We start from the raw sequence: 15,512 nt of genomic DNA, 5'->3' as shown, positions 1-15,512 counted from the left end.
GGAGGACGAGGGATTGGTTAATGCGTGCCATTCCGATGTCTGAGAAACCTGGCTTGAAGCAGGTTCTGGAGGACTCGGCAGCTGAGGCGAAGGGAGATCAACCGATTCGAGGCTGTCCAATTGCGAATGGGTTGGCCAAGGACTCGATGCAATTCGAGACGACGTCGCCGAGCCGGTGAATCAGGTTATTGGAGAATTTTGGAATTGCAATTTGTTGAACGGTGCCGGTTCATTTTGATCGGGTAGTAAAGCTTTGTTTATCGGTTTTAATTGCAGGAATTAGGGTCGGCGTGCCCGGTGGCGGAATCGGTGGCAGACGGTGATAACCAGGTGGCGGAAGATAAAGGCAAAGTGACGGAAGATTCGGGGAAAGAGGAGTTTGTGGATTGCTCGGAGGATTACGCAATGGATGAGTTGGATCGCCTGCGGCTTTTGCTGGATACTACTGTTGACTGTAATTTTCCCATGTCAAATTACAATTTTACCCATGTATTCACAGATAGTTAACGGAAAAATCACTTTTGAACTAAATTTGCTAACGGAGTACACCACATGGGTTTAAATCCGAGTTTTTTTGGCACAGGGGTTATCTTCCGAATACTTTTGACCACAGGGATCATTTATTCGATTTAGCCAAAAGACATTTCACATTAAAAAAAAAAAAAATTGAAAAAGTCTAATCTACACTAAGGGGTGCGAGAATGGGTCAAGCCTTACAATGGGTTAGTCATAATAATGAGGTTCAAATTCGTCTTTGGGTTAGCCATAATAATGAGGTTCAAATTCGTCTTTGGTAAGACCTCTCACTTACAAGTGAAGAGGAATATCACTAGACTGTAGTATTAAGTGACATTCACATAAAAATTTTAAGTTGAGTATAGAGATACAAAACATGATTTCAAATAAAATTTTCGTAACAAGAATTATAATGTAATGAACAAGAAAGTAAGGACTCGTTTGGAAGTACATTTAAAATGATTGAAAACACTTGTGATGAAAATATTTTTAAAACCAATCTTTGGTAAAAATTCAAGCGAATCTTGAAAAAACACTTTAAGTGCTTTCGATAATAAGCAAATATCTGGTGCTTATTATAAAAAAGTACATAAAAATACTTTTGGAACAAAAAATCGATTTCACCAAAAGAATTTTTAATTATTTTAAAAGTACTTTTAAACGAAGCCATTTGCTTGGCCCGGGTCATCTTTCTTGGATTGTTCTTTCACTTGCGATTACCTTGGGCCCCAATCCAATAACCCCGACAATTTCGGAGCCCCGAAAGCCATGTGCACCGCACGTGTCCTGAGGTTTTGCATCAACCTTTGCCTCTCGCCCTAAAACCCTCATTGCTCACTCTCCCACTCAGAGACTCAGAAAACCACCGACCTTGAAATTTCTTCTTCCACCTCCAAAATACAACCATGAAATTATCCAACCCATTTCCCATTTCCCATTTCCTCCCCAAAACACTAAACCCCAAACCCTAATTCTCATCCTACCAACCATGAGACCCATTTCTCCAAAAACCCTCTACCGCCTCTCTGCCTCTTCGCCATCCGCTCCTCCTTTCCTCCTTCAGATTTCCCGCCTCTCAACCTCTTCGCTATCCCACCATTCGCACGCTCACTCTTCCTTCAGACGCCACGACGAGGAGGTTCGGAATGTCAGGGTTTCGGTTTGGTGGGATTTTGAGAACTGCAATTTGCCGGCCGGTGTAAATGTGTTCAAGGTAGCGAATGCAATCACTGCGGCGATCAGGGCCAATGGGATCAAAGGTCCTATCCAGATTACCGCTTTCGGGGATATGTTGCAGCTGTCAAGGTTCAACCAGGAGGCATTGTCGTCCACCGGGGTCAATCTCACCCACGTTCCTCACGGTTCGCTTCGTTCTTACATTTAGCTGCTTATTATTTTATGTGTTCAATTGCATAGATATAATCGTATGTATGGTCAGGTTTTTCTCTGAAAGATAAATTTTCATATATTGAGGAAGATAAATTGTGAACTACTCTAAATCTGTAACTGTATCACCTGAGCGGAATTGGTTCGTTATGGGATGGTGATTGACTTGGTTAAGTTGATTAAGTGGGAGTATGTGCGTGAAGATTTTAGAGTCTGGTGGCTGGCTAGCAAAACTGAGATAATCAAGTTTGTTGGTTATGGTTACTATTACCCTGGATTAAGTGAAAATTAACAAAGGGTAGGTAGAGGAAGCTATAGTCATGAAACAAAATTCAATCATCTTAATATTGTGGATTTTCATCCGATATCATACGTTAATTCAATCCCTTGAAATAAGTAAACAGTTATATATGGATTCAGTAAAACAAGATATATGTAACAGTTGCCTGAAGTGTCTTATGATGGGAACTTCTTTCAATGTGTGGTTATATCACTTTTATTCAAGAAGGGGAGAGAAAGGCAACCTTAGTGCAAAACACAAAACCCACTTGAGAACCACCTTTAATACGAAAACCAAAATTGGTTCACTAGGTTCAATCAATTGTGTACACAACGAAGAAGCTTTTGTTGTATGTTTATTGTATCAATATAGAGGCAACCAACATTGGTTCACCTAGGTTCAATCAATTGTGTACATGCTGGATTGATAATGAAGGTCAATATTCCACTTTTTCTGTCCTATTTAGAATTTCTGACATGCTTTGAACTAGACATGTTCACACACATTTAGAAGCCTTATATTCATACTTCTTAGACACCAGAATCCATGTACTAATCGTGCAGTCCAAGAAGTGACTTTAACCTATACTTATACAGCAGGCCCTGAAACCCTAAACTCAATCTAAATTTAGTTTGATAGAGACCTTTGTTGTTGGAGCATTCTTTTAATTCTTCAATTGCACCGTCTTGCACTTCATTCCATATCTGTAGACTTCTTCCGTGAAGCTAAGCACAACAGTATCCTTGGTCTTATATACTTCTTGCACTTCTTAAATTTTCATTATATGCGATCCTAGTCCTGGCACCTACCATCTAAAATTGTTTTATAGAATAAATTATTTCCTGAAAGAGAAATGTTCCTCATTTTGAGTTTTTTGACATTTGTTTTGTGTTTTTTGTCTTATGTATGTATTGAAAATGTTTCCTATGATTTAGTATTCTTCTCTGAGCTGTAAATTGCTAGTGAAATTTCATGTCTTCTAAATATGATTCAGTCTTCAACTGATTGCAAAATTTTCCTAGTCATCTATGAAATCGAGTTTTGAATGTGTAATTTTTCGAAATTTGGTTTTCACTTTGAATCAATTCCATCAGTCTCATCGGGAATGTTTATACTAGCCATTTGGTCCGTAAGTTAAGCTGTGATGAGCCCCCACCAACTCAAGCTATTAGTCGCACCTACTGATGCACCCATGCCGACGGTTCTTAAAAGCCACCAACCTATCCACGTACTCGTATGAAATTAGTATCCCTGAAGTCATCTGGTTTGCACTCAGTATCTTTCTGTCCGATTAAGTGTCTTTATATGAGATGGTTTTTCACAAAGTCCTCTCTCCACATATTATGACGGTTCTGGAAAGTGGAAACTGTTCAGTGGTCATTAAATGAAGGACAGGAGAACATGCACAAAGAGTAAAGTAATTGTGAAATTATAAACAATGGGATTTGGATTTATGACTTACACTTAAGATTTTCAGTTATTGATGGTTGCCACATCCAAGTTCAATGATTAAAAATATCCCCAATTTCATTATTGGATGGAAGAAGCATATGGTGATTTGGACCCTAAATTAAATTTGAAGAGCCAATTTTTTCCTAGTGGATGTGTGACCTGGAAAAAAAACTACCAAAATGTGAAAATTTCTTTCAGCTATACCACATTTTCAATATGTTATTAACTAAAATAAAAATCTCATATGTAATTGACTAGGTGGCATGGAGTCTTTTGTATGGCTATCATATAGTTAGGTAAAATAAAATGAAGAAGTATTAAGCCCTGTGATAAAGATTCTGCATCTAATGCAGTAATATTAGCCTTTCGTAAGGGATTCCTGTTTAATGAAGTATAAGATTCTGCATCTGTAATTGCTTAAAAACTTTGTTCAGGGTCTGAGGTTGCTCTATATGATGTCTTTCAAGCATTTCTGTTTGAATTCTTAACTATTGCCTTTCATTTGTATGCAACTCTTTTGGACAGTTGGCTGACGTTATTATGACGAATGTACGTCTAGGTTCCTTATACAGATCAGATTATGTAATCTTGCTGTCTTTTAGATCCATTTGATGATTGATCATTGTTGAATGGTTGAATGGGTTTGTGGAGTTTTGGAATTAGAATAACTAAGAACATGAACTTCTGAATCAGAAGCAGCCAATTTTGATAATGACATGATACTCTGTGAATATGCTGCCTGTAAGCGATTTATACTTGGGATTCGGAATGTAAATATGATTTGTAACTATTTGGGATTATTGGAGAACATTTTGGATTTATGACTTCGACAAAAGTTTAAGGACTAAAGAAGGAAGTCTTATTGAAATCAAAATCTGAAATAGATACAATTCATGCTGCTATTCTTATTAGTTAAGAAGGGATGTTATTTATTTATTTATTCATATTCAAACAAATTCCAGATGCTTTGGTACAGGTTACCAGTACTTTTCCATTTATATCCGATGACAAAAAATCTTATACAAAACACATAAGTTTTTCACTCATAGTTTTCTGTGTTATGTTTTTCCTCATTCTACTTTTATTTGTTGGGTTGGAACTTAGAGTATACACATTGGCATGAGTTATTTCCTATTGTTTGTTAATGCTGTATTGGCTGATACACAAATGCAGTGGCAACTGACCCATTTTGATTATGCCGTATTGGTTGCAATGGCTTATTGTAATGTGTATCTTAATCTACCTTCTGTAGTACTAGTACAGTTCATAATTACTGATTTTTCTGTGAAATAAATTTTCAATCTCAATTGGGTTCAACATGTGGTCTCCCATGCATGTGTCACACACACATTCAAATATACAACTTTATTGTATCCTAATAAGATTATATTGCAAATGTTTGTGTATGTGCAGGTGGAAAGAACAGTGCTGATAGGTCTCTTCTTGTAGATCTTATGTATTGGGTTTCTCAAAATCCCCCACCAGCACACCTTTTTTTAATTTCTGGTGACAGGGATTTTGCTAGCATTTTACACCGGTTAAGAATGAATAACTACAATATATTGCTAGCAAGTCCAGAAAATTCTCCTGGTGTCCTATGCAGTGCTGCAAGTATTATGTGGCCATGGCATGCTTTGCTTACAGGTGAAACCCTTACTGGGAAGTATTTTAACCAACCACCTGATGGTCCCTATGGTTCTTGGTATGGCCATTACAAGGTTCCTCTTGAAGACCCATACTCGGTTATTGAGCAGCCGTCATTGTCACAGACTGAAAAGTTGTCTGAGCCTGGTTCAGATTCTAAGCCTCGTCCAATTCCTATTGCAGTCAGGAAGCAAATTCATAAGATATTGAAGTCACACCCTAATGGAATTTCCATTACAGAACTTCGCATGGAGCTTGCACAATGTAATTTGCATATAGATAGAGACTTCTATGGATATAAAAAGTTTTCCCGCTTTCTTTTAGCAATTCCACATATTTTAAAGCTCAAGTCATTAGGTGATGGAAAATTTCTGGTACATGGTAGCCCAAAATCATCTGAACCATGTGAGTACAATATAGGTACATCTAAAGAACCTGTTAGTGATATTGGAGACCGGGATCTTGATTCAGCTTCACAGTTAGGTTGTGAGGACAGATCTATTAATATAAGTACCAACAGGAAGCTGTCTGGATTTACATCCCATGAACCAAATGCGGAAAAGCCTTGTGAAGAATCGGAACATCTTTCTAATAATTCTTTGAGAGATTCAGGTGTGAAGTCACAGTTGCCTCTTTCCCCTGAGAATGTGAAGTCTTTAACCAAGCCACAACAGTTTTCTCCCCATGCTGAGAAGTCAATATCCCCTCCTTCCTCAGAGAATATAAAGCCTTCTACTAAACCACAACAAATTTCTCCCCTTGATGAGAAGTCGCTCTCCCCTCCTTCCTCAAAAAATGTGAAGACTTCGGCACCCATTGACGAAGAGGTGGTTGAAGTGGCTACAGATCAAGATACTGAACTTCATTTTTCTCCGGAAGTTGCACAAGATTCCTCATCTGAGGTGGGTTATTTTAAGAGGATTTGGAGAAATTGGTTTGGCAGTAGAGTTAATGTTTCAGGGACTTCGAGTCACAATGGTCAAGAAGAATTTTGCACTTCTGGTGATGACACTAAGAAGGAAGACCAAGACTCTCTGGTGAAACAGCATACTTCTGTTGATAATGCTGTGAAGGGAAATGATGAGAAAAAGCATGCTGCATCAAGTGTTCCAGCTTCATCTTCTTCATCCCACGATGAATCAGCTAAGGACAACAAAACTGCAACAACCTATCCAGTGTCCAGTAGCAAGTCTAAAACAAATCCAGGGATATTTGGTCAGATAGTAAATTGGTGTAAATTCGGGAGAAGTAGCCCATGCTATGATAAACTGAGTGATCAATCCCGTGACAGACTGAACCTGATGGACAATCACTCTCAAGTGAACAAGCTCTTTTCAACAGATTCTTTTTGGGCTGAAATGGAATCTTTTATGGACACACCTAAAGGATCAGTTGCTGTCGTCAAATCAAGGACCAGGTTGCATTTACTCCATTTTTATTTTATTTTATTTTTTGTATTGTGCTCTGCATATAGACAAATATAGTCATACAGATGCCTGCAGTTTCTCTTCATGTTTGCGTTTCTCTGTATCATGAAAAATCTTATGATTAGATTACAACTGTCTCAAACTTCCTTTTGTTTTTCTTCCCTTCGCTGCAACAATTCTTTTATTTGCTAGATTGTTGCTTGAATATTTTTACTAACGTTTTAGGTCCTTAGGTTTTGTAAACAAATACATTTATGTTTATGTATGTATACATATAGTGTTCATTTGCTAAACTTTGTGTGGCATGCTGTGCTGTCACCCAGTAAACCTAGACCGCACTTTGACAAGAGTGCACCTAATCAATGGTCCAGATTTAGTGTCTGGCAAGAGCAAGTTTTTTTTATATAAATACAAATATATATATATATATATATGTATGTATGTATGTATATGTATATATTTGTGTATGTATCAAAATCCAAGCCTACGAAGTTTTGGATTTATAATTTTCTTTTGGCATGACAGTAACTAAACACTCTGTTTATATTAAAATAATTAAAGAAGAAAAAAACAAAGTATCCATATTCTTCATTAGAAATTTATGAATATTTCCTTGAGGTAGCAAATTTGAAGATGGAGTTGAATGACTGCATCAGGTGGAATGGAAATTAACTATGGGTATACAAATCTTCCATGAGGACATACGATTTGATTAGTCCATTTCAAGTTTGCGAGAACGATGCGAAACTGAACATAGGGTCTTTCTACCCCAAGATTGTTTTCAATGCTTTTTTTTTTTTTTTTTTTTTTTTTTTTTTTTGCACTGAATTAATATATACAGTTCTTGATGTTCCGTGCTTACACATCACTAATGGTGTCCTTGTTTATTCACTTGTCTCAGGGAACAAATGGCACTCAACCTTCAAAAGGAAGGACCTTTGTCTCTTAGATCTCTCTGCAAAGATGATCTTCTTCACTTGGTTGACTTGTTAATGTCAGAAAAGAAGTGGGTTGAAGAATGCCCTTCCCAGATGTCACCTTTCAAACTTACTGATCGTGGTGGAAAGAGTTCTTTGGATCAGTCTAATGGTTCAAATAGGTTGAGATCCATCTTTCTGGATCAACTATCACAACGTGACATGCAGAGATCACGAGAGCATGATGGAGAGGAAAAATGTCAGAATATTCCTCATAGTGGAGTTTCACTACCTACCATTAGGAAGACACCTCCTGACAGGTGTAGAAGTGAGATACTAGCCGACTGTCGAAAGCTTGTAAATGAGCTATTGAAAGAGCACCCAGCGGGATATAACATGGGCTTATTCAGAAAAGTGTTCTTTGATAGGTATGGCTACCACCTTGAGTTGCATATGCTTGGGTATCAAAAGTTAGCAACCCTATTACAAGCCTTGCCTGGGGTGAAAGTAGAGTCGTCTCACATCCTTCCTTCTTTCACATACTCGGAACAAAAGCCTCAGAAAATGTTTGATATGAAAACTTCTGGTCCGAGTATCCAAAAACATACTGCCAGTCGTACAGCAGTTGATTCAGATGGTAATTTAACTGATGCGTCAAGCAAGGATGATGGTAGCGACTCACCATGGGAAGAGCTGGGCCCTGTTGCCAACGGATCCAACAAAAATGAAGTGCAATTAGAGTCAAGGGGGAAGGCAATAGGATCAACGGGTTTTGATTATGAACCATCCCTTTCAGATGATTTTTCAGATTCAGAAGAAGAGACATCGCCTATAACTGAATCAGAAGGACAACGTGCAGCCAGAGTGAACAAAGAAGATAGCCCCTTGCTGCAGATCCTTGACTCATGGTACAGCAATAAGGATGGCGAAAGCAGCAAGCACAAGTCAGAGAATGTTGATAGGACGGTTGATTCCACGAATGTCTCTAAGCTATCTGGATTCGGCACCACGAGTGGGACTTCTTTGGCAGATCATGCCTGGAAGCAAAGACCTCAGAAGAGCTACTCTTTTGTTACAGACTCGTGTGGCGGTGACAAGGACAAGTTAATTGATGGCATACTAGGTAGCTTGAAGAAACCAAGTGAGCCAAGGATGGAGAGCTAGATGGTTTAAATGATTGAGAGCGAAAGCAAGTCAATAAAACATATATAAGAAGAGATCTCCTAGTGCAGTGCCATTGGAACATTTGAGTACTTGAATTTTGGACATTGGAGTTCAACGGATTTGATTTTTGAAGCGGCCGAGCCAAGTTCAGGCTGCTCCGCGCTGGCGGTCAGAAGAGTTTAATTTATATTCCTAACCCAATTAGTTTGAACTACTCTTGCTTTTATCAATTAAGAAATGGCTTTAGAAAGTTACAACCATGAATGCCTGCGCTTTGCTTTGCTGCGGGTTTTAAGAATACCGTTTAAGACAACATTATTAATATATAAATAAGTTTTATAAATCAATATTCACATGTCTGGTGTTTGAGAAGGTAAATGAGCAACACATTACAATGAGCAAAAGATAAAATGCTCATTATTCGAAATATTTAGATAGACTATGAGCATGTTACAGAGTCTAGATTTTCCTACTTCACTGTTTCCGGCTCATCTTCACCTTCATTATGTTGAGGTTTACAGTTTCAACTAGTTCTTACAAATTTTGAAAAAAAAAAGAAGTCGTTAGTGCGAACATATAGGAAAACAAAAAGGGGACATATAAGTAAAACTGAGATAGAGTTCATTTGTGATCCTGAAGGTGCAAATGAAATTTTTGTTTCCCTCTATTTTCATCTGTTCTATCAAATGCAATAAGACTAAAATGAGTGCATTCAAACCAACCCATTTTTCGAACTTCAGTAATATATCAATCTCAGTGATACTAATTAGACAAAGTCAGGAAGTTCAAATAAATCACTTATAGCAACAAAAACAGTAAAAAAAAACAAATGTGTATGTAGAAATTAAAATAGTAAAGAAGGTATATAATCGTCACAACGATGATGTAATAATCTACTGTGATTAATTTGACAAAGAAACAGTAGAACATAAGTAAACAAATGGGGAACACACAACCAAAGGTAAGATGGAGTGTTTTTTATAATAATGAAGGAGCATATATAATCCGTTTTTCATCTGCTCTATCAGATACAATGTGAGACAAAAGGAGTGCATTTAAATTAGAAAGAGTTGGGTTAGGCATAATTGGACAAAGAAAAGGTCTTTATAGCAACAAAAACTAGGAACTGCTTTATAATTGGACAAAGAAAGAGGAAGATAAGAAGAAACAAAGAAAAGGACTAAAAAATTTGGCAAAGACATTTTCAGCAAGTGAAAGAAAAACAGAGGCATTTCCAAAAAAGTCAATATCAATATGCCATGAAAAGAAAATAACGCCTGAGCAAGGGAAAAAAAAATCATAAGGCTGAGTAGAGTAGCGACGTGGAATTAGTAAAATGTAATATTTTCCTTTCAAATGAAAACCTGTAGCAAAATAAAAAACCAAATGAAGGGGCATGGCAGAAGAATTGAGGGGGAAAATAGATTTAAAAAAGTAATTAAAAAAACAAAGAGGACGAATGATGTTGTCCAATGTACTTAATTTCTCTTAAGTATAAAGACAGCTGTATATACTTCTTGACCATATGAGAGAACATCAAATTCGAATGAACTAATACAGGCATTAATCATGACTTGGGCATTCATAGCCATCGTTCTAAACTTGATGGCATATTGTAAAGTAACAGTTTATTTCCATTGGATAATTTGATTTCCCAAATTCAAAAGAAAATTAAAGAATACTAAACATTATTATTACAACATCCCGTCAGTCAAGAATCAAATCCAAAAGTAGAATTGGGTAAACAAATGAGAGATTAGAAAAATACCTCAAAAATGGTGGCCTCGATAGCCAAAGAGGCAACAATAATCCACAAATAAAAACCCAAAAAAAAATAGTCAGCCAAACTAAGAGGAAAATTATCGAACAAAACAAACTAAAAAAGGAGAATCCAAAAGAAATTGTAAAAAAATATACCCACTCGGCTATCAACAAAATCTGTAGAAAATGGGCACTGACATCTACTTTCAGCTTCAAGATTCTTGAATGAGTCCTGAGTGTTGGAAATTTGAGCCTAGAACTCCACAACTCAACTCCAACATCGAAATTTTGAGCTAAAAACGCCTGAACGAGTCCTCTTCATCTTTCATGTTTTGCCCTTATCATATAAACGTTGAAATTCCACGTCCTCAATCTTCACTTATAAGTGAGAGATTTTATGTCACATCCCGGCCCGGGGCGGATCACTTCCCGGGCCCACTCCACCACTATAGCACGATATTGTCCGCTTTGGGCTTACCATTCCCTCACGATTTTATTTTTGGGAACTTACGAGCAACTTCTCAGTGGATCACCTATCATGGGATTGCTCTAACCCCTTTCTCGCTTAACTTCGGAGTTCCTAAGGAACCCCAAGCCAGTGAGCTCCCAAAAGGCCTCGTGGTAGGTAGGAATGAGAATATACATTTAAGGATCACTTTCCTGAACGATGTGGGATGTTACATTTTAAGTTCGATTCTCGTCAAAAATAAAGTTGAACTATATTATTACTAACTTATTATAAGGCTCAGTCCTCTCCTTTTCCTTCTTAGTGTAAATAATATTGTTTGTTAAAAAATAATAATAATAATAATAAAATAAAAAACGAAGATGATATTTGCAATCTAGGAAATGGTTGGGAGCAGACTTTCAAAATAGAAACAAGGAACTCTAGGAGCCACCCACTTAAAGTTCAAATTTTCTTTTAACCTTAAGTAATAGTGAGTGATGCGAGAAATGAATAATTGTGATTGAAAATAATAGACTTAATACTTAAAGAAATCCAAACTAACAGACAAAACACTCGTAGAACTAAATATTATGTAGCATTAAAACCACATCTGTTAAAATTAGCCTTAGTTCATTTGCAGGAAGATCTGATAAATAAACAATGTTACGCTTACAAGCTCATCACACAAGTACTAGTTGTACGGATAAACATTTGGAGATTGAAATTTGTGCATTGATGTGTGCACGAATCTGACCTAGCATTGACCAAAAATAAAAATAAAAATCTAACCTAGCATCGAGCGATTGTGCGACCAAAGACTAAATTTTTTCTTGGTTTAAGTCCTTTCACTTCCTCTCGTTCAAGAACCGATTTGTATGTTTTCTATATTTTTTTTAGGATAAATTATAAAAAACTACCTTAACTATGGATTGAAGCACAATCTCATACCTCATGGTTAAAAAATGAGAATGTCATATCTCATCTTATGAATTCGTTTCAATGTCATACATCCGTCAGTTTTTCTGTTAATTTTTCTATTAAATGCTAACGTGGCTTAAGATGGACCCTACTCTCTAATCCAACTAGATAAAAATATTAATTAAATATAAAAAAATTAAATCATAAATTTATTTAAATATTCTATTAAAAATTAGGACCCACTCCCTATAATCACCCTCACCCTTCTTCTTCCCCAGTTCCGTCCCTTCCCTCTCTGTAAATTTTTGGTTGAACAAAAATGGTGGCCATGAACACACGCGGATTCAGCTCCAAGCTTTCAAGACTCTCTCATCCTAACTCATCATTGTATGCTTCCTCCACCTACCTCACTGATCAAAACCTCCAAACCCCTAAAAACCCTAACCACTTCACTCACTCTTCCAACTGCACTTTCTCCCCAAATCCTTTCAAATCTTCACCTAACCCCACCACCATTACTGAACACTACATAAAATCATCAAATTCAAAACCCATAAATCCTAATCCCACTTGGGTACCCAATTCAAAATCCTGAATTAAAAAAAAAGGGCTCTTGGTACCCAATTCAAAAACCCAGATTTCGTCCTTGGAGGAGAGTGGGGCCGCCGTGGAGAAGTGGCATGTGTGGCGGGTGAGGGCTGCATGGCGAAGGCAATATAGAATAGACATGGCTTCTAGAGAGAGAAATGGGGGCTAACTTTAGGGTTTTGCAAAAGGGGTGGAGTTTAATCTCAGGGAGGGGAGACGAATGAACTAGGGAAGAAGAAAGGTAAGGCATGAGGATGATGGTTCCCTAGTTCTCGAAGAAGGGCCAGCCGGAATTGGTTATCTGTCCGAGGCGCTTCTTCACAATGTGGTGTCGTTACAGGAGCTTCTCCATCTTGCTGGGGCATTGCATAAGGCTTTCGATGGCACTGCGTAAGGCTTTCGATGGCTCGCCATACTTGTAGCTTCACCTGGTTGCCACGGTCACAACCAAATCTTCCCATTGACTCGAGTTCTGCTGGACTTTCCTTAGCTGCACTGTCTCCTTTTGGGTCCACGGCAGTGGCTGGGGCTTCTTAGCGGAGGCTGTGGGCGACGGTAGTGGTGGTGTAGACACACAACAACAACTAAACACACTAAGCATGGCAGAATGTAAATAACAAAGAGAAGAGGCTAGGGACGCAAATCTGGTTATGGAGTGTAAATGCCATCTTCTCCTTGGTGATTGCATGGGTTGCCTCCCACGAAGCGCTTGCTTTAACGTCTTGCAGCCGGACGATGGTGTGTTCATTCCCCATTGGAGCCCACGGCATGCAATGGGATCTCCTCCACAACATGCCCTTCAACACTTTCATAATATGGCTCAATGAATGGGAGGGGGTAGTGATCCTCCCTGATGGTGGTGTTTTGGTTTCGAAAGTCCATGTAAATGCTCCCACCACCTTTAAATCGGTTGGGCACCTGCACCAAAGAAGGTAACAACCTATTAATTGAAATGGGAATTGAAATTGGGATTGAAGACTTACAAACATATTGTGGTGAAGGCTCAAAATCGGCAGCCCTATCAACAATGTCACCATGGCTACTTTCGGCCATATTGGGTGGTTGTAGGGCAATCACTCCAAGTTCTTCTCCAATGGTGGTTCTTGATACATCCTTCGTGATAAGTGTGGATCCTTTCGGCCCTATGTCCTTATGCACATCTATGACAAAACAAGAATGACTATCGTTAGGATTCTTAATAGAGTCATAAACATTGAATTTAATTATATCACCACCAAACTCCATTGTTAGTGCTCCCTTGGCCACATCAATCTTTGTTTGGGCTGTTTTCATGAACGGACGGCCTAGCAAGATTGGCAATGATGGAGCATGGCTCGAATCCTCCATTTCTAAGACATAAAAATCTGCAGGAAAGATGAGATGATTGACCTGCACTAAAACATCCTCAAGGACTCCCTTGGGATAAACATTAGAACGATCGGCCAATTGAATTATAACGCCATCTTGTTTTAACTCACCAAGGTTCATAGATGCATAAATGGAATATGGCATGACATTAATAGAAGCACCTAAATCTAACATGCATTGTTCAAATCTAGTGTTTCCAATTATGCATGGGATAGTAAAGCTCCCTGGATCCTTACATTTTGGAGGTAACTTTCGTTGCAAAACCGCGGATACATTTTCACTTACTTTCACAACTTCTTTGTTTGAAATTCTTTTCCTAGTTGTGCATAACTCTTTTAAAAACTTTGCATACCTGGGCACTTGCTTAATGGCATCAAGTAAAGGAATGTTTACTTGGACCTTCCTAAACGTCTCAAGAATGTCTTTCTCATGCTCCTCCTTCTTTGTTTGCAAAAATCTGTGAGGAAAAGGAACATTGGGTGGAATGGGGTTAGAATTAATCGAATTTGAACCCAACTTACCCTTGGTGGCCGAATTGGATGAGTTGGATGCATTAGGGTGCCTAGGTAGTTGCGGCAAGGGTGTTTGTACCCTTGCCGTGGGCTTGCTTGCATCCTCCTCTTCATGTTGCAACTTCCCTTCTTCATTAGGACCTGTTTTGGATGGTTTGGATGTAATGCCAACTTCTTTTCCACTTCTCAAGGTGATTGCTTTGGCCGTTTCGAACCCTCTCTTTGGGTTTGGAATGGTAGAGCTTGGGAGCTTGCCTTGGTCTCGGAATTACCCTACAAAATCTGCAATCTGCCCAATTTGTTTCTCCAATTGATCCACCTTTTTTTTCTTGATTTTGCATTGCTTTGGCTTGATTCTCTTGCCTCTGAGACAAATTAGTTAGTAACTTAAGAAGTGTATCATTGTCTAGGGACGTACCTGAAGCATTTGGGGTAGATTGTTATGGAGCATGTGTGGGTGCGTATGGCTTAGTGAAGAAACCCAGGGGTTGTTGTCTAAAGCCTCCTTGTTGTGGTGGTTGTTGGGGCTCCCTCCACTTGAAGTTCGGGTGGTCTCTCCAACCTGGATTATATGTGTTAGAATATGGATCGTTTCTTGGTTGGTTTTGGCCTTGAAATCCAATTGCATTTGCGCTTTCCCATCCACCATTTTCAATTAGTTGTGGGCACTTCTCAGAAGCATGTCCTTGGATAGAACACACTCCGCATACAATTGGTCCTTGCATCCTCATTCCTTCGGCCATCTGAGACACAATGGAAGTAAGATTAGCTAATTGTGAATGAATGTCGGGTGTGGAACTTACCTCATTAACTTGCTGCCGTGGGGGTCCTCTTTGGCCTACTCCTTTGTATTGTTGAGCGTTCAACGCTCGATTAGCAATTAAGACCTTGGCAGCCATGGGTGTCTTGTCCACCAATGCTCCACCCGCCGAGGCATCGAGCATTTGACGTACAATTGGTAGGAGCCCCTCGTAGAAGTATTGTAGAAGTAACTCCTCCTTCATCTGATGTTGTGGACAAGAAGCAACAAGTGATTTAAAACGTTCATAATATGTAGGAAAAGATTCACCTTCATCTTGCTGAATTCCACTTATCCTTTTACGTAGAAGGATGATTCGAGAAGTTGGGAAA

General features: G+C 38.5%; 1 protein-coding gene across 1 annotated transcript; it reads left to right on the top strand.

Moving 5' to 3' along the window:
- Nucleotides 1–1,378: 1,378 nt before the first annotated feature.
- LOC137720628 (uncharacterized) lies at nt 1,379–9,133 on the top strand. The gene is made up of 3 exons (XM_068459717.1): nt 1,379–1,877; nt 5,048–6,695; nt 7,607–9,133. The coding sequence occupies exons 1-3, from the start codon at nt 1,505–1,507 to the stop codon at nt 8,784–8,786; spliced, it is 3,201 nt and encodes a 1,066-aa protein (XP_068315818.1). The 5' UTR covers nt 1,379–1,504; the 3' UTR covers nt 8,787–9,133.
- The last annotated feature ends 6,379 nt before the right edge of the window (nt 9,134–15,512 follow it).

Source organism: Pyrus communis, chromosome 16 (genome assembly GCF_963583255.1).
Source record: "Pyrus communis chromosome 16, drPyrComm1.1, whole genome shotgun sequence".
Taxonomy (NCBI): domain Eukaryota; kingdom Viridiplantae; phylum Streptophyta; class Magnoliopsida; order Rosales; family Rosaceae; genus Pyrus; species Pyrus communis.
Note: the sequence above shows the minus strand (reverse complement) of the source record. Positions and strands in the feature narration are given on the sequence as shown.